Source organism: Hyaena hyaena, unplaced genomic scaffold, assembly GCF_003009895.1.
Source record: "Hyaena hyaena isolate Hyena2069 unplaced genomic scaffold, ASM300989v1 scaffold_98, whole genome shotgun sequence".
Taxonomy (NCBI): Eukaryota; Metazoa; Chordata; class Mammalia; order Carnivora; family Hyaenidae; genus Hyaena; species Hyaena hyaena.
Window position 1 is genome coordinate 3,463,386 of NW_024080730.1, and position 20,814 is coordinate 3,484,199.

The window sequence follows — 20,814 nt, forward strand, 5'->3', positions numbered from 1 at the left end:
GTCGGCCGCCCGGGTGCTTCCCGGGGCTCCGGCCGGTGAGTCACCGCGGGCAGAGCCGGCCGCAGCGCATTCCTCCTCGAGGCTGGCGTCCGGGGCGGGGCTCGGGGGGTGGGCCACGAGTCACCCCACGGGGCCGGCAGCCGGGGCGTCGGGGGAACCGGAGGGGCGCGGGCGGTCCGGGCCGGCGGGGGCGGGGCCGGGGCCCCCGAGGGGGCGGGGCGGGCGGGGCCCGAGGGGGCGGGGCGGGCGCGGCGGGGCGGGGCCGGGCCCGAGGGGGCGGGGCGGGCGCGGGAGGGGCCTTATAAAGGCGGCTCGGGGCCGGCCGGGTCTCCGCACCCGCGCCGCCGCCGCCCGCGCGCCCGGACCCCGCCGCCGCCGCCGCCGCCGCCATGAGGACGCCCGGCGAGGTGCTGCGCGAGGGCGAGCTGGAGAAGCGCAGCGACAGCCTCTTCCAGCTGTGGAAGAAGAAGCGCGGCGTGCTCACGGCCGACCGCCTGCGCCTGTTCCCCGCCGGGCCCGGCGCGCGCGCCAAGGAGCTGCGCTTCCACTCCATCCTCAAGGTGGACTGCGTGGAGCGCACCGGCAAGTACGTCTACTTCACCATCGTCACCACCGACCGCAAGGAGATCGACTTCCGCTGCGCGGGCGAGAGCTGCTGGAACGCGGCCATCACGCTGGCGCTCATCGACTTCCAGAACCGCCGCGCCCTGCAGGACTTCCGCAGCCGCCAGGAGCGCGCCGCGCCCGCCGCGCCCCCGGAGCCCCGGCCGGGCCGCGCGCCCTAAGGCCGCCGCGGTGAGTGCGGCCGTCGGGGGTCCCGGGGCCGCGGCTCGCCCCCCTCGCGTCCCGGGCCTGGTGGGGGGACCCCAAGCCTAACCCTCCTCCTTCCCCCCCGCAGGAGCCGCGCACTCGACGACGAGTTGGGCCCGCCGCGGGGCCACCCTCCCACCACCCACAGTGAGGACAGAGAGCCACGTCCCTGCCCCACAGAGAAGGACCTTCCCGTGCGGAGCCGCCGAGCCACGGCCCGCTGAGCGGGCGCATTAAATTATCAGACTATCTATGTATTTATTTTGATGGTTATTCGTCGTGGAGCCATCTGTCTTAATATGTACTGTTTGCACCGATATGTTCATTCCAAATAAACCACTGGGCCTGTTCACTTTTCTACCAGCTGCCGGTGCTGCGTGTGAGGTCTCTGGGGGGCGGGGGGTCGCGGCCCTTTCGGAGGGGGTGGAGGGGGTGGGTGCGGAGAGCCGCAGCCCTGGCGTGGGAAGGGCCAGGCCATCAGCGCACTTTGAATGAACACAGTGTCATCCGCTGGGCCGGGTCCACACCCTCCTTGCCAGGCAGCCTCTCCGGAAGCTGGGAAGTGCCCTGAGGTTTGGCCCTGGCCGACTTCTGCTCCTGGGCGTGCGTCCGGAAGGACAGGGCCCGGGTTTCGCTCAGGGAGCTCACTGGCAAACTGCCCCGCTGAGGTCAGAGCTGCCCCTGCACTCAGTGGGTGCCCGCTGCACCTGCTCCCTACTGCCCACAGGCCGCCTGTCCCCCCAGCCCCCCGGAAGGCCCTGCTCTGCTCCCCTTGACCTCAGTCCTGGCCGGGCCGGCCCCGCTGGCCGCACGCACGGTGCTGGCCGCACGCACGGTGCTGGCCGGGTGAGGCTGCCCCATGGGAGAACGCGGGGGTGTGTTCCCACGGCCGGAAAGTAAGCCAGAGCACGGAACAGAAGCCGGATCTGGGCCCGCTGGGGGCCTTCCCTTCTGGGACCTTTCTGGCTGGAAGGACGATGCCACGTGGGGGAGGCAGCGGCATGGACAGTGACCACCGACAATGAGGCCCTAATGTCTGTCACACGGGAGGGACCCGGGGAGCCGCGTAGGCCTCCGCGCTGGGTCCCAGGGCTCAGACTGGGGTGAGGGTGGGGGACTGTCCCTTGTCTGGGAAGCCCGAGGAAACCCTTTCCTGCAAGGAATTGCCCCCTCCCCCAAACAACACTACTTAAGAAGTCCCTGAGCCAGTGGGGGAGGGGAGGTAGGGAATCGCAGCCCCAGGGCCTGCACCTGCCCCCATGGACCCCCGTGCTGCCCCTTCCTGGAGACTTGCCCAGACCCTCATTGGGACAAAGGGTGAAAGTCAAGGTGAGACCCTCCCCCCTGATCCCCGGTGGGGTCCACTCGGAAACTGGTCTGGTCTGAGCTCTCGGGCCGGGAGGGTGGATGGACTTCTGTTCTCTGAGGCCCTTCTGCTTGGACCATGGAATTCCGGGGTTGGGGGTCCTGAGTTGTGTACTGGCTTCTTTCACAGGCAGCCTGTGGGGGGTGGGGAGTGGCCTTCACGGTCTCAGGGTCACCTGCTGACCCCGCCGGATTGTTCTCTCCACACTGGTCACGCTGGCCTCCCTGTGCACCAGTGCCTTTCTCCCTACATCTGGGGGGGAGGGGCTCCCCAGGCCTGGGTCCACCCGCAGGGCCATTTTTCCTGGGCCTCTTTGCAATCCTCAAACTCCACATCTTTGAAAACAACCTGTTTCCATTCACGTGAGGTGACCGACAAGGGCAAGCCGGTGCTGAGCCCCGAGGCCAAGCCGGTGGTGGGGGTTGGGGGGTAGGCAGCTCCGGTCTCCAGGGGTTTGAGCTGAGCTGCCTGGGCAGCAGCGGGGGACCTCCTAACTGGGGGCGGACTCCAGGCAGGGGAGGGCCCACCGCACAAGGACAATGTGGGTGACTGGGCTCCCTCCGGAGCCCTGGGGCTCTGGCTGTACGCCCCCTCTTCCAGGAAGCTTTCCAGCATCTGACCCCCCCCCCCCCCGGCCCTCGCTCAGCCCCAGGTCCCCTGTTTAAACCATGAGAGTCGGCAGAAATCAGGCTGGAAGAGTTTATTGCCAGTCTGTCCCCTGGGGCCACTGGTCACCAGACTCAGTCCTTCTTCTGGGGCACAGGCTGCCTCCAGAGCACCAGGAGGACAAGGAGGTTGATGGCAAACTGCACGTGGCCGAAGATGGGGACCCCGAAGCCGCGGTACAGGAGGCCGCCCAGGGTGGGCCCCAGGGTCTGAGTCAATGGCTGCACGGTGGCACAGAGGCCCAGCATGGTCCCTGGGTGGCGGGGGGAGGAAGTCAGGCCGGAGGTGGGGGGCCCTCGGTATTCCTGCCCTGGCCCCCCACTTCTGGGACACAGCCGAGGTCTGACTGGTGGGGTCTGACACCGGTCTGACCGCCCCCACTCCCGTCCACTCTGCTCCCCCAGCTCCCTCCGCCCAGACTGCTCTTTTCGGACCACCTGGCACCTCGGGGTCAGGCAGGTGCCTGCACCCCTGCCCCAGAAAGTTCCCAAGAGCAGGAGGAGCCGCGGGTCGCGGGCCAGGCCCCGCCCCCTTAGGCCGCAAGCCTGGGGAGCGCATCCCTGAGTCCTCCTGAACCTCGGACTGCAGGCTGGGGCTGGGGTGCAGGGCGGGCCGCGACAGTGCCGGTGTCACCCCCACGGCCTCCACCCCCCCGTATGGACTGGAGAATGCCCTCTGCAGTACCGGGGAGGGGTCCGGGGACACACGAGAGGCTGCCCACCTGCCTCTCTGCGCCCACTCCTTCTCGGGCTCACCTGGCTGCCTCTGCCCCCCGCTACCTGACTCCCCCGTCACGGGCCCCTCTGTGTCCCCTGTGGGCGAGCGCATGTGAGCCTGTATTGCCAATAAGCCGTGCCCAGCGGGTGCCCGGCTCCAGGGGCTCAGAGCCGTGGCTTGAGAGCCCGCCGGGTGAGCTGGGAGCCGCCTGGCGAGGCCCCGCCTGGGCTCAGGGGCTGGCGTGGGGGGAATTTAAGAGCGGCTTTTCCCTTCGCCCACACGCCCTGCAGACACCCGGGAGCAATTACCGCCCCCTCTGTGGTCTCCGTTCCCAGGCTGGTGCTGGGAACCAGCTCCCTGCGCCTTCCGAGGGGCGGGGCCTCAGGTGCAGTGTGGCCCTCCTCCCTGCCAGCCCTGCCCCCATCTCTCCACGCTCCATTCCCCTGCCTCCTCCTGGCCTCTCCTGGGTGCCGGTCCCCACCCCCCCGCCCCCCAGGAAGCCCTCTGGGCCTGGCCAGGCCTCCCCGGAACAGGAGCAGCCCTGACAGATCTCCCCCACCAGCCACCTGGTTCCCTCGGTCTGCCCCTCCCCCCTCGGCACACAGGTGGATGGAGACAGGTGGAGGGTTGGTGGGGTCCGGTTGGCTTTCTAGCCTGCTGGAGAGTTCTTCAGCCTCAACCAGCCACAGGAGCCTGTGAACTCCACCTGCACCAAACCCTTCCCCCTCCCCCCGCCCCTGCTCCGGGGCAGAAGCAGGGAGCCAAGTCTGGAGTCTTGTAGGCTTCTAGAAAGAAAGGTGGGTGCAGAGTGAGGGCTATGGGATCCCTGTCTGGGGACATCTGTGTCCTACAGTGGGGGGTGGGGGGCTGGGGGCTTTCAGGCTTAACTGGCCCTGTGCCTTCATTCACTTGCTCAGGAAGCATCAGCACTGCCCCCTGTGCTGGGGAGGGAACAGAGGACCAGCTCCTGCCTCCCAGCCTCGCAGGCAAGCCCATCCCTGCGCTGCCCACGCTTGGCCCCCTGGGCTGTCTCCCTTCCTGGCCTCTGCAGGAGCCTCTCGGCTCCAACCCCCCTCCACACCTCGGACCAGCTGGGTCCTGGCCTGGAGCACCATCTTTCCATTCCTCCTTTAGAGGGGGATCCTGCCCCGGCTTCAGAGCCAAGCCAGACACCACCTCTGGGAAGCCCTCTTTCCAGCCCCCAGGCCCAGCCCCGCCTGGGTGGCTGCCAGAATTCTCGCCTGAGCCATCTTGCAGCCCACCACCCCGACCCCGCTGTCGGGGACCCTGGGCCACCCACCCCTCTCAGTACTCGCTGGGTCTGGGCACACCCGGCCTGACATGGGGGAGCTCTCTATCTGAAACTGCCCAGAGAGCATTCCAGAGAGGAGGGCCCAGCTCTCCCTGGCCCCTCGCTGGCTCACCCGTGGCTGAGGCTGGGACAGCCTTGGTCAGCATGCTGTCGGTGACCACGTTGAGGGCACACACGCTGAAGACCAGGCCGGGCATCAGGAGGCAGAAGTGGAAGACGTTGGACATCAGTGCCTGGCATGGGGCGGGGAGGCCGTGGCGAGTGGGCGGGGCACACGGGACCGGGTGGAAGGGCCCAGCCCTGAAGCCCCTTGGCGGCGCCCCGGGTGGGGGCGGGGGTGGAGGCAGCCCTGGGGCTCAGGTGCAAACGGCACGGGCAGGCGGCTGGGGTGGTGGGCCCGGGATCCCGCCCTCTGTGCAGGCAGCCCCCGGGACGGCGCTCACCATGGCCGGTCCCACCAGGACAAAGCCCAGCACGCTGGTCCGGAGCAGTGCCCTCTCCGAGAAGCGGCTGCTCAGCCGCCCGATCACCAGGCCCTGAATGACCTGGGGAGACAGAGAGAGAGGCTGGGTGGGAGGGGTCTGGACGGCGGCAGCCCCCACAGCTGGGGTCCCCTCCCAGCCCCAGCAGCCACAAGGCCAGAGGAGAAGGCTGGGGCCCCAACGTCTCATGTCTGCGGGAAGGTCCCCGAGAGACGGGGTGGCCTGGGCACAGCACGCAGGCACCCATTCACTCCAACAATCGTCTCCAAAGCGGGTCCTGCGTCCTTAGTTTCAGGCGTGAACACATTTTCATCAAGGGCGGGCCGGCTAGCTGCTCACAGGTCGGTTCGGGGGACAATGGCTTATGGGGTAAAAAGCACTGGGTATCGTGTGGCCCTGACTGCAAAGCCCAGGGACACTGAGGCCCTGGGAAGCCCCGTCCAGTGTCACCTGGCCCCCGCGTGCCCCTCCCCGTCAACCACTCCTCCTCAGCCCAGCCCCCCTCCTTCCTGGAGGTCGGGCCGCAGAGGCCTGGCCCTGGCAGGCAGCTCGGCTGCTGTCCACCAGAGCCCACCCCTGTGCCAGGACCAGGCCAGCAGCTCTGCGACTTCACCGCGCCCCGGGTACAGCTGGGTAAACTGAGGCCCCGAGGGCTGACGTTACTTACCCAAGGTCCCAGAGCTGGAGTGGAGTCTGGGGTGATGGATGGTGGAAGCCCAGTACCCACAAGTGCTCAGTGCCCCCAGGGGCTGTGTGCGGGCTGGGGGTCGGTGCCCCCGGGTGCTTGTGCGGACCGTGGGTCCTGGGGCGGCCCCAGCCCAGGCCTGCGGAACGGGGCCCCCTACTCCCCTCACTGCCTGCCTGGCCTGATGAAACTGCTTCTAACCGGAACCACACATGTCCCCTTAGAAAATCCTACTTTTAGGGGCGCCTGGGTGGCTTAGTCAGTTAAGCGTCCGACTTCTGCTTAGGTCATGATCTCGCGGTTCGTGGGTTCGAGCCCCGCGTCGGGCTCTGTGCTGACTGCCAGCTCAGAGCCTGGAGCCTGTTTCAGTCTGTGACTCCCTCTCTCTCTGACCCTCCCCTGCTCACGCTGTCTCTCTCTCTCTCTCTCTCCTAGAAATAAATTAAAAAAAAAAAAACATTAAAAAAAAAAAGAAAATCCTACTTTTAGACTTGCTTTACGTTACATTTTCTGTTTGTTTGTTTGTTCTTGTAAAGGAAAGTCCATCTGGCGTGGCCATCAGCGTGGCACGGCACCACAGCAGAGTGAGGTCTGGCCTCAGCATCCACGCAAACACCCAGACCCAAACCCTGACGCAGTGCTGTCCTGCCTCAGTTTCCCCATTAACTTAAAAAAAAGCCTAAAACGTCTGTGGCTGGCAGGTTATTACACGAAACCAGAACTTAACAAACAGGCCCGTCCTTGGATGCCTCTCCCAGGGTGAACGTGGGCCACCCACGTTCCCTATAGCCCCTCTCTAACAGTGCGCAGAGCTGGGGGAGCTCATGTGACCGTGTCCAGCCTCTGCGTGGACCCTCTCCACAGCCCCCACCCCAGTCTGAGTAAATCCAGGTCCTTCCTGGCCCTGAAGAACCCTCCCCTCCACGTCCTCAGAGTCTAGTCTGCAGCCTCAGCCACCTCAGCAGCCGTGTGCTCCCCACCCCAGGGCCTTTACACTTGCAACCCCTTCCAACCCGCACCCCCCCCAACTGACTGCCCCGCCTAAAATTGCACCTCAGCCCTTCTGAGGACCCAGGAGGCGGTTTGCAGAGGGAGGCAGCACGCAGGAGCCCCGGCTGCCTCTTCGGACCCTCAGTGACCAGCCCTACCCTGCAGGGCTGGGGGCTGGGACGTGCCCGACGGAGGGGGCCTCAGGCCAAACCCCACCCTCTGCCCACAGAGGTTCCAGACACAGCCGGGGCCCCAGCTCCCCCAAGGGTGGGCCGCCATCCATACAGGTGCCGGAGCCCAGGCCCGACTCAGGCGGGGTCACCACTGGGGACTACAGTGTCCGCCTTGAGGGTCCTGGGGCCTGCTGGCCTCAGCACAGGTGCGGGCCTGGGTTCCAGGGCCTTAGGAGCCGCGGCCCCCGGCCTGGAGCGCTGGTGCTGTCGTTTCTGTGTATGGCCCCGGGATGCCCCCCCCCCCGCCCCCCCGGCCGGCCTGCAGCGGCGCCGAGGTGTCCCTGCCCCGCGGTGGCTGCCACTTTTGCACCAGGGCTGAGACCAGTCCTGGGCCCAGAGGCGTGGGGAGCAGATGGCCTGGAGGTGCAGGGACATCACCGGCTCCCGGGGAGCCCCAGAGCTCCCTCCCCTTCGGACGGTCCCGGAACAGCCCCTCCTGCACCCTGGCTGTCCGGCGGCACGCCGCCACCTGTCCCTGCCCCCCAGGGCCTGGTGCAGATGCCAGGAGGAGCTGGGGCCCCTGGCGGCCCCACCACCATCCCACCGGCTGTCAGTCAGGGCATCTCACAAGGACGGAGTGACCATCCCTTGGATGGGGCTCACAAGGTGCCCGGCCTCTTCTTTTTTTTTTTTCAATTTATTTTCGAAGGAAGAGAGAGACAGAATGTCAGTGGGAAGTGGGGGGACAGAGAGAGAGGGAGGGAGACACAGAATTGGAAGCAGCTTCCAGCTCTGAGTTGTCAGCACAGAGCCCGACGTGGGGCTCGAACTCACAAACCACGAGATCACGACCTGAGCTGAAGTTGGACGCTTATCTGGCTGAACCCCCAGGCACCCCTGCCCGGCCCCGGCTAAGCTCTGTGCCACCTCAGCTCACTCGATCCACCAAACGACCCCACAAGGGTCACGGTGCTTTGCCTCACTCGATGGTCAAGGCGACAGAGGCTCCGAGAGCTTGAGGAGCTGCACGCGGCCACCAGGCTCTCTGCCGCCCCGTCCTTCTGCCGAGGAGCGCCCAGCTGCTCGCTCGGAGGACCGCGGGCCCACGCATGCTTGCAGACGGGCACCTCCCCTGGGTGCCAGCCTCCCCCTCCCCCCTCCGGGGCAGACGGGGCTGCAAGCCAGGCGCAGGCCCTTCGGTGGCTGCCTGGAGCAGGGAGGGGAGGGCACAGTCCCGCGGCGGGAGGGCAGCCGGAAGCTAACCGTACGGAACAGTGACGCAGGTGAAACCGAGGCTGGCAGACCGCAGCCCTGTGCGCCCGGCACCCACTCACCATCTGAAGAATCCCGAAGAAGGACATGAGGTAGCCAGCCTGGGCGGCGTCCAGCTGGAAGAAGTCCATGGAGATGATGGGGAACATGACCATAAAGAGCCCTGGGGGGGGGGGGAGGGGAGGCAGGTGACTGTGGCGCCCTGGCCGCCTCCCAGAGATTGGGTGGATCTCTGGCGCCCGAAGGTGCTGGAAGCTCCCCCATGGCGGGGCCTGAGCCCACGGCGTCCTGTGTGAAGGCCGGCGGGAGGTGGGGGCCCAGGGCTGGCCACACGGGAAGATTTGACGCTGGATCCGCTGGTGGCCCCCATGAAGTCGGTCACTCAGGTCACGTCATGGTGTCCCAGAAGAGCCCGCCTGGTCCCAAGACTGCAGGTGCCAGCCAGGCAGGCCCCCCACGCGGCTTCAGCCCCATGGACCCCGACCCTGAGATGTGTAGCCCAGTTTTGCAAGGGCGAGACCCTCTACAGGTGCGGGATTAGCCCTTGAGCGCCTCACTAATCCGTCCTCTGTGCTGCTCCCCAAGGAGAGGAGCCCAGACGGGGGCTGCCGGACGCCACTGCGGGGTTGCCTGGGACCCACCCTGGAGGACTTGCCAACCACAGGGCGCTTCGGACTGTGTGTGGGGGGGACCCGACCCTGGGCGGCTGGAGGGAAGGGGGCACGGCTGTCGCCTTCTCCCCGCCCCCCCCCGCAGCCACTCAGCAGGAACCAGGGGGCCGTTCCTTTCCCTGGGACACGTGTGACGGGCAACAGCACAGGGAGAGCACGGCCCGGGACACAGGGTGGAGAAGGGGGTGCCCTGACCGCAGGCCTCCGCCCCGCGGCCCCCAGCGCTTAGTGGCGCCAGGTCCCACACTCACCGAAGGGGAGGCCGGATGCCACCTTGATGAGGAACACAGGCCAGACCCCGGATTGCAGCAGCAGGTGGGTGATGGCCTTCAGGTCAAACATGTTGGCCTGGGGTCTGCCTGGGGGGCCCGGAGAGGCCGGTCACGCCGTCGCATAGCCCATCCTCAGCCCCCTGACTGGGTCTTGGCCGGGCTGCAGGGGCCGCGGGAGGCTCCTCTCTTGAGCCTGGCATCCCGCACCCATGCCGACACCTGCCCTCAGCAGCCGCTCCTCCCTCTGGCCGACAGCTCCCAGCCCACACCCCCTGCTGGCCCCTCTGGGGGCACCGGGCAGCTAGGGCTGTGCCCTCAGCCCCCACCGACCCTGCAGCCCCTGAATTCTGGGAGGCGCTCGGGAAGCACGGGAGACCTGGCCTGGCTCTCACTCCCCCAGCCCACGTGACCCGGGAGTGGCTCGTACCCAGCTGGGCTCAGCCAGGGGACGCCCGGTACTCCGGGGCAGCTCAGTGGCGGGGTCCCAGGGGGGCCTACCTGGTGGGGCAGCCGCGGCACGAGCCCCTTTAGTGCTGACAGGGATACAGGTGAGGCTGAGGACGGCTCCCACGAGGTTGGCCACAAGTGCCACGGACGCTGGACACTGCATCCTGGGGAGGGGGGCAGTAGTGGTCACACACGACTTGGGACCCGGGTGCAGGCGCCCCACGCAGCCCTGACCGGCCCGTCAGCCACAGTGAGGTCCCCACCGCTGGGAACCGCTCGAACCCCACCAGCCACATCCCCACTGCCTGTGAGCTGGAGGGAGGGGCGGGACCCTCGGAGCATATTCATTAGGGGACACAACGAAGGAGTAGACGAAGCTGTCACCATGCCCTACGGTGACGCCACAGCTGCGGCTCTCGGCAGCCACAGCATGTGGGCCTGGGCCCCTGAGCGCGGTCGATGGCACGAGCGGGGGGTGAGCCCTGGCGGGCTGCGGCGGGCTCTCCCAGGGGGCACCAGGGACGGGGAGGCCCCCAGCGGGGCAGGGGCATCAGACCCTGGGGGGCTGTGCCTCAGCTCCAGGCCGTGTCTTTCAACGCCGGGAGCTCCCTGCACAGCCCTGGACGGAGTGGGTGGCTCCCGGGGTCTACCCATTTTACGGAGGAGCAAACTGGGTTCCCAGAGGAAGGGCCCTGCCAGCGGGACGGGCCTCCTGGGGTGGGGGTGGCTCGACGCTTCCTTTAGGTGACGCCTCTCTGGCCCTTGGGGCTGATGGGGAGACACCAGGCGGCACTGGGGACGGGGCACCAGGAGGGGGTGCCGGTGACCCCGAGGTGCAGGGGCGGTCAGGGGGCTCGGCTCTGCCTCTCGGCCCCACCTGCATGGAAGGGGGACCCCCCACAGCCTCAGCCGTGTCATGGGGACCGTCATGGCTGCCCCCCTTCCCTCCTGGGGAGAGCCCTGCCCCCCTCAGGACGCCCCCCTCCCGCCCGCCCAGACCCAGGACCCAGACTCAGGTGGGCCCCTCAGTTCCGGAGAAAACCGTTCCGAGCTGTGAGTCACCACAAGGAAACTCGGGTCGTGACCTGTCTGGAAGGCACGGCCAGGCCGTGTCACCTGACCACACGGGCACAGGGGGCCAGCCCTCCTGACCAGCACCGTTTCCTCCCCCCGGGGTCGGGGGGAGAGGCAGGAACACGTGGGGACCTCATGCTGAGCCTGAGCCGGAACCTTCCAGGCTGGCGCAGGGAGCCCTTCCCCTCAGGGCAGCAGAAGCTCCGACCCACCTACAGGACCCCCTCTCCCGGGGCCCGGGTGGTCCTCCCCGGGCGCACTGACCCCGAGGACGAGCGGGCCTGGGCGGGACCCTGCGCCGAGACCGCGGAGCAGGTGAGCGCTGTTGACACGCACGCAGCCCTGCCCCACCCTCAGCGGGGCCCCCGTGCAGGGCCGCGCAGCGCGGAACCAGTGGGGCGTCAGTGTCCCCTGCGTCTCCGAGCAAGGCCAGCCACCAGCCGCCCTTGGCCCTGCCCGGAGTGCCCCCGCCCCTCCCCCACAGCTGCAGGTGTGCACACACGCACACCCTCGCGCTCGCACACAGGGAAGCCCCAGGCAGGCAGGGCCCTGTGTCCCCGTGGGGTCAGCGAGGCCGGTGGGGGCGGGGCCGCCCAGGTGCACACAGCTGGTCAGCGCTCAGCCCGCACCTGCGGCTGACCCTCCCCTCCCCCACCGGCCCGCATCCAGGCCGGCGGGCGCTCAGGCTTCCAAATGAACGGGCCTTCCCACGGACAGACAGGCCCGAGGTCAGAGGCCTGCGCTCAGACCCCGGGGAAGACGTCACCGCGCGGGGCCTGGCGGGCAGGGACGGAACTTGCTTTCTTTGCCAGATGCCCCGGAAATTCGTGGGAGCAGAGGCGGCCACTTAGATGGCTATTTTGGGAGGCTGGTGAGAAGCGCAGGCTGGGTGGCAAGGAGCCAGGCCCCTTCTGGTGGGCTCTCCCCGCCCCCCGGCGTGCTAACCCGAAGGAAGGACAGGGGCCCCGGGGACACCGGAGGGAGTCGGGGGGGCCACAGCTTCCCGGGGGGCGTTGGGGGGAGCGAGTGCCCTCCCCCTCCCCCAGAGCCCCTTCCAGCTCCCCCAGGACAAAATGCCAAAAAGACTTCATGCGTGGAGGGGCCCCCCAGCCCTCGCTGCCCTCCCGGAGGAGGTGCCCTCCCCAGGACCTTCGGGTCAGCACGCCCTGAGCACCAGGCGGAGTCAGCTTCCCCGCTGGGGCCTCCGCTCGCTCTGCTGGGTCACGCGGGGCGGCTGCGGCCGGTTGCTGTGGGCTCCTTGGAGCCGAGTTACAAGTCGGGTGTCGAGCACGAGGGCGGGCGTCACGTGGCGACTCTGTCCTTCCGCCCCTTTCTGTTTTCGGTTGGATGGACGGCCAGGAGGCTGGAGGGACGAGACCAGGGCAGGACCCGGGCAGACCCAGGGCGCCCAGCCTTTTGTCTTTTTGCCCTTCCCTGTGGTGACCTTGCTGGGTGACTTCCTTTCCTCGGATGCAAATGAGGTTCACCCTCCCAGGGACACCCTGTCCCCCTCCCCCAAGGGCCGCACGGGTCCCCGGGGGCCAGCGGGCCGTCCCGGAGCCCAGCCCCCGGCCCCCGTGCGTCATGGCTGGCTGCCCACGCTGGTTACACGGTGCGGGCTGCAAGCGCAACCTCTCTTCCTGTCTCGAGAGCCTGGAGTTTGCCACATTGTCGGGAGGGCGGGGGGCTGGGCCATCGGCCACCTGGTGACAGTGTCTCCGGGGCCGCCCTCCCCCCGCTCTGTGGCTCCCCTGCCCCAGGGGACGCAGGGCTTCCTGGGTGGCTCCCCCCTCTCCTGTCCAGCCTGGACGGCAGGCTGGGGGCGCCCCTGGCCGTGAGAGTCCCCAGAGTCACTGGCATCCCACCTGGGGCTTGGGGTGAGGAGTCACCCCGCTCTCCTCGCATCTCACCACGCTGTGGTGAGAACCACGTCTGAAAATGGAAGTCTTTCTGGGGCCACTCCTGACTCAGCCTCCCGCTGGCTTCTAGATCCCAGAACATAGGCCGAAAAGCCTTGTCTGGCCTCACATTTTGCCCTCTGTGTTCCCTGAGCACCTGATCCCTCCAGTCCCAACCACGCAGGCCTCCAAGCAAGCTCCAAGCTCCTTCCTGCCCCAGGGCCTTTGCACAGCCACCCCCCCCCCTTGCCTGGAACACTGTATATCCCAGCCACACCTTCAAGAGCTGCCTTCTCTCTCACCTCTCGGGTCTAAGCTGAGCTTACTCTCGGCCGGTTGGGCCCTGTGTGTGTACTTCCCCATGCTGGGAGCACCCAGGGTCTTTCAGTCAGGTCTCCGTGTACCCCGAGGTGGGGAGGCCGCACGCCAGGCCGGTCCTGCACAACCTCCATGAGCCATCGTGAGCACCGAGCGGGGCAGGCCGCCTGTCTGGCCCACGAGTCGCTCCTGTCCCAGAGCCGTTCAGGGCAGCCCTGAGTGTTTACTCATTAACTTCCAGGGGAAGCGACCGTGTCGCGGGGGCGGAAACCCTCTGTGAGCAGGGTAAGGCTTCCTACTCCTGGGCCAGACCAAAGGCTGAGCACAGTCCCCGGTCTTTGGGGCCCCAGGAAAGGAGGGTAGTAAATCCCCTCGGAGTCACTGGTGTTCACTGGGCAAAGCTGGCTCTGGGGCCAGAGGGGCCCCCTCCCGAGTTAGCGCCCAGGAAGGGCGCCAGTGACAATGAGTCCGTTGACACCTTGTCAGTTTGCCTGACCTCCAGGGTCTGTGGCTGGAAGCTGGCCCAGCCCCCCAGCCAGGCCTGAATCCTCCCCTCCCTCCGCGGCACCTGTCCAAATCCCGACCCCTTCCAGGGGCCAGAGCCCAGGCCAGGCCTGTGACTGCGTGTGGACCGGCCCCTGGTCACTCAGCGGGGGAGGCCTGCCCACCCTGAGTCCAACGTTCAGGCCTGGGGGCTGGCTCGACGTCCGACGGGTGGTCACCCTTTCTGGGGATCCCCGGGCCCACCCCCCGGGACCTGACTCAGGTGGGCTAATTGGGTTGGTGCTGCCTACCGCTGAGGCACACAGCGCACTTGTGGGAAGGGTGTGACGGAGGCCTCCCCGGGCTGTGAGGTGCTGGGCTCAGGGCCGTGAGTCACAGAGCGGCCCCCACCTGCTAGGTGACTCAGGGCCTGGGCCCTGGGCAAGAGCCAGGCCTCCCAGCCGGGGCTCCAGGCTGAGCCCAAACCAGTTCTACCAGTGCCCAAGGCCACTTCCTCTGTCCCTGCCAGCTCCCGGAGGTGGGGGGGCACTGTGGATGCCTTTTGGGGTGGCACGGGGGGCAGGAAGATGGCAGCCAGGGGGCCCTCACAACGTGCCTCGGGGCATTGTGGCCCAGGAGCCCACTTCCCCTGAGCCTTGGACAGGGGACACTCGCTCTCCCTGGAGCCTCCGTTTTCCCACCCATCAGAGGACACACGGGGGCTATAAATCACCTCCGATCTTGGGATAAAAGAAGGCAGGGACGTAAATGGATGTTTCTGGAACATGAGGGCAGGGGTGTGGGCAATCTTGGGGGCAGCTCAGGGCAGAGGGCGGTGAGTGGTGTCTTCTGGGTCAGCCGCTGAGATGGAGAATGAAGGTGATGGCAAAGCGGGATGTGGGGGGCGGGTGTGGGGAAGTCCTGGGCACTGAGACAGCTCACACACCCCGGAGCAAGCGCGGGTGGCCCGTTTCACAGGCGAGAACACCTGTCAAGGTGACCATGGTAACAGGTGGCTGGGATGTTGAGTCCAGGTAGGTGGGGCAGCGTGGGGGCGGGGAGGCTCCTCCCTGGTCTGCCTCTCCCTCTCCCGCAACCTCTTTATGCCCTGACGGCCCCCCTTACGCCCTCCCGACCCTCTTTCTCTCCGATCTTCTAGCGGCTGAGGCTCCCATCCGTCCCAACAGCTCATGTTCGCGTGCAGGTAGAACCCGTGGTCATGGCCGCCTCTCTAGGCGCGGGGGGTCCTCCCCTCCTTGACCTGCACACACTCTCGGCTTCCCGAGTGTTCTCCTGGGTCTTGTTCCCTTCTTGCCCTCACTGTGCCTCCTCCTCGACCCCTGCTTCTAATATGAATGCCAGCTCGGGGCTCAGGGCTGGACCTAAACCCGTCCCTCGGGCTTGAAAACCACCCACGCGAGGCCACAGCCCTGCTCTGTCCAACCACGGACGCCCTCACTCAGCTGTCTGTCCATCCGTAGCCGCCTGGAGTGCCTAACGGACACCACACTCAGCCCAATGGAGACCCACCCCACTGGCACGACCCAGTGCTCAGATCTCAGCAAGTTCATGGCTTCCCAAGGCCAGCCCCAGAGTTCAGGCGTGGCCTTGAGGTCACACCTACGTCCCAGCCATCAGCAAATCCGAGGCTGACCCCACCCCCCGCCCACCTCTGCTCCGTGTGCTCCCTGCTCCCCAACTCCAGCCACACCAGCCTCCCCAGACATCCTGCCCCCCCATCTCCTGCAGGTGACACCCTGGTGGCCACCCGTCTGTCTGGCCCCCAACCGTGCTGTGTTACTTCTCACACCGTGCTGTTCACCCTGATGCTTTAGAAATACCTATCGTTCCCATTTCATCCGAGGACCCAGCCTGGCCTATCCACCGCTGTGTCCCAGAACCTGGAATCCCAGGGCACCTAGTGGCTGCTCAGTAAATACTGGTGAGGAAGCGGATGGAAGGACTTCTGTCCTCACTGCAGCCTCCTGGCTGAGGTGCTTGGTGGAGGCAGACGTCTGCACCCCAGACTGATGAGAACCCTGGGGAGGAGGGGTGCTGGTGGAACCGGCACGGGACCCTCCCTGGGGACCAGCCGTCACCAGCTGCATCTACCGCTGCTGGGTAGAGGCACGGGCGGTGGGGGGTGGGGGGAGGCCCAGGGCCAGCACGGGGTCATTCGAGATTGGAAGGCATGCTGTCAACAGAGGTGCCTGTGTGTGTGTGTGCGTGTGTGCGTGTGTGTGCGTGTGTGTGATTTCAGACACCAGGAAGACTCCCGTCCTGAATGGGGCCCCAGGGCAACTCCCCGAGGCCTGAACGGGGCGGGTCCCCAGCTGGCACGGGGCCTCCACCCACAGCTGGGCACACATTCCAGACCAAAAGCAAAGACTTGGGTCGGATGAAGGCAAGGAGCAAGGTCCACTCCTATGAAAGCAGCCGACTTTGAGCGGGTGTTGGGCGGCTGGGGAGAGGGAGGAGGAACAGGGCGGGGCAGCGGAAGTGCGACTCCCTCCCTTGCCCTGCAGGGCCTCCACCGGGCTGGCTGTCCTGGGCTCAGGGTCACTGTCTTCCCCCAGGCGACAGAACCGCCCACAGGCCGCCTGCGCCCTCCGGAAGCTGGGATCCGGCCGCCCGAAGCCCCGCCCCCACCGCAGGGCTCCCACGGGTCATCCGGGGACCCGCCCCCAGGGCCTGCGGTCCAACTTCTTGGGGTCCAGCCTGGTTTCCATGGGACCCCGGCCAGCCGCGCGGCCCCCTAGACCGGGACCTCCTGGTGCCCTCCGCGCCGCCCCAGCCCCTGCGGGACTGCCGAGGGCAGTGCCACCTCCTCGGGTCCAGCTCCTGTCCCTGCCAGCCCCGCCCACCGTCTAGCCCCGCCCCCTCAGGCCACGCCCACCAGCTAGCCACGCCCCTCCAGCCACGCCCACCGCGTGGCTCTCCGCTGACCTCCCACTCGGGACTGACACAAGATGCTCAGCGCGCATTTGGAGAAACGGTGGCCGGCCTGGGCGGACCCAGCGTCGGTCATCCGACCGGCACCCCCACCCCGCTTCCCGCCCCCCCCCCTCCCCGGGCCTAGATCCAGCCTCGGCCACTCACCCGCACGTGGTGCTCAGGGTCCCGCCGAGCAGTGAGCCAAAGATCATGCCCACCCCGAAGCACAGGCCGAGCCGGCCCAGGGCCGCGGGCAGCGCCTTGGGTGCAGACAGGTCCGCGACGATCATCTGCGCGACTGGGAGCGGGGCGGGGGCTGAGCGGGGCGGACCCCCGGGCGGCCCGGGCCCGGACCCCGCGCCACCCCGCACGCCACGCCGCAGGTGCCCCGCGCAAGGCCAGCTCCTCCACGTACCCCAGGACCTACTCTGCCCCCGCACCGGCCACGCCCCCACCCTCAGCCCCCTGCCCCCCAGCCCACGCCCCCCGTCACCCCCTCCACCTCCGTCCTGCTCTCTGGCCTAGACTGGCACCCAGAGGGGACCGACGCCCCGCACCACTCAGGTTGCGACCTCGGCCCGGGCTCCCCCGACAGCCCCCACCCCCACCCGCAGTCCTCCCGCAGCGCGAGGGCGCCCTGCCCGGCCCTACCTGGCATCCCATGCATGAAGGCCACAGGCAAGGGCGCAGCGTAGAGCAGGGCCACGCCGGGCAGGGCCGGGCTGCAGGCGGCCGCCAGGAGCAGGTAGAAGGCGGAGGACGCCAGGAAGGTGACCGTGAAGGCGGCGCGGGCCCCGTGCTGGTCCGCGAACCTGGGGGCCCGGACCTGTGAGCCTCACAGATACCAGGCAGGTCCTCCCAGCCCTGCCCCTGACGCCCGCCCTCTGGGGCTGCCGAGGGGCTAGGCTGCAGTGTTCCCCTCTTGGAGCCTCAGTTTCCCCGTCCGTAACCTGGGGGTGTCTGCCTGTCTCCCTTTGAGAATACCTTGCGGCTCCACAGGAAGTGTCTCCACCCCCTCCACCCCGCCTCCAAGCAGGGCCAGGGGACCCTTGGGAGCCCCTGCTCTGTCCGCCATTATCACCTCTGGAGCCCCCTTTCTGCGCAGTTACCCCAGAGCTCTGACTCCCGCCACGTCCATCTCCACCTCAGGGTCTGCGGGAAGACGCCTGCCCTCCTGTCCCTGAGCCCAGGGCCCCAGCAGCCCCGGGGCCGGTGGGGGATGGGGGGGTCCCGGGGCGTCGCGGGGGGCACCGCCAGCTCAGCAACGCTGGGCGTTTCCAGCCGCGACAGCCTTGCCAGTACGATCCCCTCTCTGGCCACAAACCCGAGTTAGTGGAAGAGGAGGGCAGGGCCCCCGGGGAGCAGGGCTGCGCCCGCCCGAGAGGGGCTGCTGGGCCCAGTGCGCCCAGTGTCAGGTCTGGAAGCTGGCACGACCCAGCCCCCGACCTCTGGGGGCAGGCCCAGGTCATCGTGGGGGGAGGGCCCCCCGACTTCCTGCCCCACGGTACCTGCCGAACACGGGCCCGCCCAGCAGCTGAAGCGCCCCAAAGGTGGTCTGCAGGTGGCCGAAGGCGACAGAGTCCAGGCCCAGCCTCCGGGTCAGGTACTGCAGACACAGGGTGGTGGTGGGGGGCATGGGAAGGGTTAGGATCTGGATTCCGGGGTCCCCGGAAGGGCGGGAGTGGGTCTGCGGTGGCTCTGGGAGGGGCCCTGGGGCCTGGGACTCACAGCGAGGAGCCTGCGGGGCCTGTGGGCCAGGCTTCGCCAGGCAGCCTGTGGGGCGCACCTCAAACAGGTGAGGGGGCCCCCAGCCCCCACCAGTTTGGCCTCGTTCACTCAAAGTGCCTGGCGGACTGTAGCGTCTTCCAGGCCAGCAGGACACTGTCTCCAAATGCCCTGATGACCTCCAGAGGACACAGGCCTTTGTGCCCCCCCAGCCTCCCCGCCCCCTCTTGCGTCAGGCCCACCTGGGGAGGTAAAGGCAGCGGCTTTCCAGAGACCCGGAGGCACTCGCCGTCCTGTGTCCCTTCCTCTGGCTCTGCGCCCCTCACTCCAGGCAGCCTAGCTGGGTCCCCAGGACAGCTGCTGTCCGGGGGACCTCTCTCCTGCTCTGCCCCTGGCTCTCCACTCGATGTTTAGAAGCATCTGGAATTCAGCACATCCAGAACTGGCTCCCCACGGTCTCCTCGAAGACAGGCTCCTCGGCTCAGGGCCAGATCCCCGGTGTCATCCCTGACCCCTCTCTTGCACAGCCACATTCTTTTTTTAAAAAAAATGTTTATTTTTGAGAGCAAGTAGGGGAGGGGCAAAGAGGGGGAGACAAGGAATCCCAAGTCGGCTCTGCGCTCAGCACCGAACACGGGGTGGGGCTCGAACTCACGAACCGATGCACAGCCCCATTCAATACATCGGCAGCTCCTGGGCTCACCCTTCGCAGACCTTGAGGCCAGCGGCGTCCAGCCTTCCCCACAGCAGCACACTCTTGGGGTCCTGGCAGCCTCTCTCTCTGGCCTTCCCTCCTCCCCTCCACTCACTCCTCTCTAGCGGCACTGTTCTCACTACTGCCCCAGGGCCTTTGCACTAGCCAGGCTTGCTCTTTGTTTCCTTTAAGCCTGCCTTCTCAGGAAGGCTCTCCTGACCCCAAGTCCACCACACGTCTGTGGGCACCCCCAGCAGCCCCCGCACGCACCATGATCTCACGCACGGTACAGTCTAAGGATGGTTTAGTCCCTGTGTTCCAAGTTCTGAGAACCAAGTGCACACAGTAGGTGCTCAATGGGCATCTGATGAACGATACAAACAACTTCCACGGAGAGCCGTCCTCGCTCTGTGCCTTTAACTATTCCCTGGTCATTCCCTGCACCACCCCTTCCAGGGAGGGACACTGTGACCCATTTCATGAGGGGACCTCAAAGCATCTGCCCACCCCCCGCCCCGGCCGCTAAGAAAGGTAGTCAGGGCTTGGACCAGGCTGTCCGGTAGGTGTGAGGTGGGCTTTTGGGCAGGGGGCTAGGGTTCAGCGCCCAGCTGGGGGCTCCTGCCATGCCCACAGTGCCCCCTCCCCGGCAGGTCCCCAGGCACAGCCTGCTCACGAGGATCCCCTGGTGGCTGTGCCGTGAGCCACCCAGACCAGACAGAGAAGGGGCTCTGGGGCTCCCCCGGGTGCCGCTGCCCTGGGAGGGTGAGACGGGCCAGCCCCGCTCGGGTCTGTTGAATGAAGAAGCAAGGGCTCAAAGGTGGAATCAATGGAAAGTGGGCGGGCGGGCGCTGAGTGCTGACCACGGGGCTTAACCAACCGCCTGGCAGCCCCAGGCAGCGCTCCAGGCCCGGGAGGGGGGTTGGGGTGGGAGGAGATGCGCCGAGCCCCGCCCTCCCGGCCCTGGTGGGGGGACAGAAGCGACTTCACACCGTGGAACGGGCACAGGGGTGCAGGCAACCTGTGGGTAGACTAGCCAAGCAGGACCCAGACGCGGGAAGAAGTCCTAGGGCCCAGGCAGGGGTGAACGCAGGAGGGTCAGGAGCCCAGCAGGCGTCAGGGCGGGCGGGGTCACAGGGCAGTGGGGGCGGGAGGGCCCGAGCTGGGCCAGCCCGGGGGAGGGGCACTGCGAGGCAGAGGGCAGGGCTGGCCGGGCACCAGGGCACAAGACGTGCCGATGGCCAGACCGAGAGAACGGTCCCCAGGCTCCTCAGCCTGTTCCGCTCCGTGTGGTGGGTGCCCCGCCCCCGAGGCCCTGCCGACGCACAGACGGGAGCCGAGGGGTGCAGTGTGGCCTGCTGGGGGCCGGGCTGCGGGTGCGGGCACTCACCGGCATGATGGAGAACCGCATGAAGAGGCAGGTGAGCGCCAGGGTCACCAGCGCGTAGGTGAGTCGTATGACCCCTGAGCGGCCCAGGGCACCCATCTCCCTGGAGGAGGGGTCCCGGCGCAGGGGGGCTCCCGCTCCCTGCATCCCTGCGGCGGGAGAGCCCGGGGGATCGGATCAGAGCGGGAGGCGGGCACAGTGCACAGGGGGCAAAAGTCCTGTTGTGCCAGGCGAGGGCGCTGAGTCACGGGGCGCGAGGCGGGCGGTGCCCAGGCTGGCCTCACCTCCGGGACAGGGCCTGTGGGAGAGGCCAGGGCTGCGGGACCCCAAGCAGCCCCCAGCCACGTGCCGCGTGGCCTTGGCCGCCTCCTGCCCCTCTGCCCCAGCCAGCCCAGGGGCTCTGGGCACACAGCTCCCCGGAGCCTCCGTGAGCGGGCTGGG

At 67.6% G+C, this 20,814-nt stretch overlaps 2 protein-coding genes across 2 annotated transcripts; one reads left to right on the forward strand and one right to left on the reverse strand.

Annotated features, from left to right (window-relative positions):
- The first annotated feature begins 317 nt into the window (after positions 1–317).
- Positions 318–1,173, forward strand: PHLDA2 (pleckstrin homology like domain family A member 2). The gene is made up of 2 exons (XM_039235477.1): positions 318–795; positions 899–1,173. Exon 1 carries the CDS (start codon positions 390–392, stop codon positions 783–785), a length of 396 nt encoding a protein of 131 aa, XP_039091408.1. The 5' UTR covers positions 318–389; the 3' UTR covers positions 786–795; positions 899–1,173.
- A 1,688-nt stretch (positions 1,174–2,861) lies between these two features.
- Positions 2,862–20,520, reverse strand: SLC22A18 (solute carrier family 22 member 18). The gene is made up of 10 exons (XM_039235472.1): positions 20,377–20,520; positions 18,079–18,176; positions 17,222–17,382; positions 16,736–16,868; positions 9,915–10,027; positions 9,396–9,503; positions 8,536–8,636; positions 5,315–5,416; positions 4,984–5,104; positions 2,862–3,095 (listed from the first exon to the last, which is right to left on the reverse strand). The coding sequence occupies exons 1-10, from the start codon at positions 20,518–20,520 to the stop codon at positions 2,917–2,919; spliced, it is 1,260 nt and encodes a 419-aa protein (XP_039091403.1). The 3' UTR covers positions 2,862–2,916.
- Between the last annotated feature and the right edge of the window lie 294 nt (positions 20,521–20,814).

Excerpts from the sequence above, each read along its gene's own strand:
- PHLDA2 (XM_039235477.1), top strand. The coding sequence starts at position 390 with ATGAGGACGCCCGGCGAGGTGCTGCGCGAGGGCGAGCTGGAGAAGCGC.
- SLC22A18 (XM_039235472.1), bottom strand. The coding sequence starts at position 20,520 with ATGCAGGGAGCGGGAGCCCCCCTGCGCCGGGACCCCTCCTCCAGGGAG. Across the intron at positions 9,504-9,914 it reads TGCCGCGGCTGCCCCACCAG|GCAGACCCCAGGCCAACATG; the intron begins GTAGGCCCCCCT and ends CGGGCCCCCCAG. Across the intron at positions 3,096-4,983 it reads TGTCCCAGCCTCAGCCACGG|GGACCATGCTGGGCCTCTGT; the intron begins GTGAGCCAGCGA and ends CCCGCCACCCAG.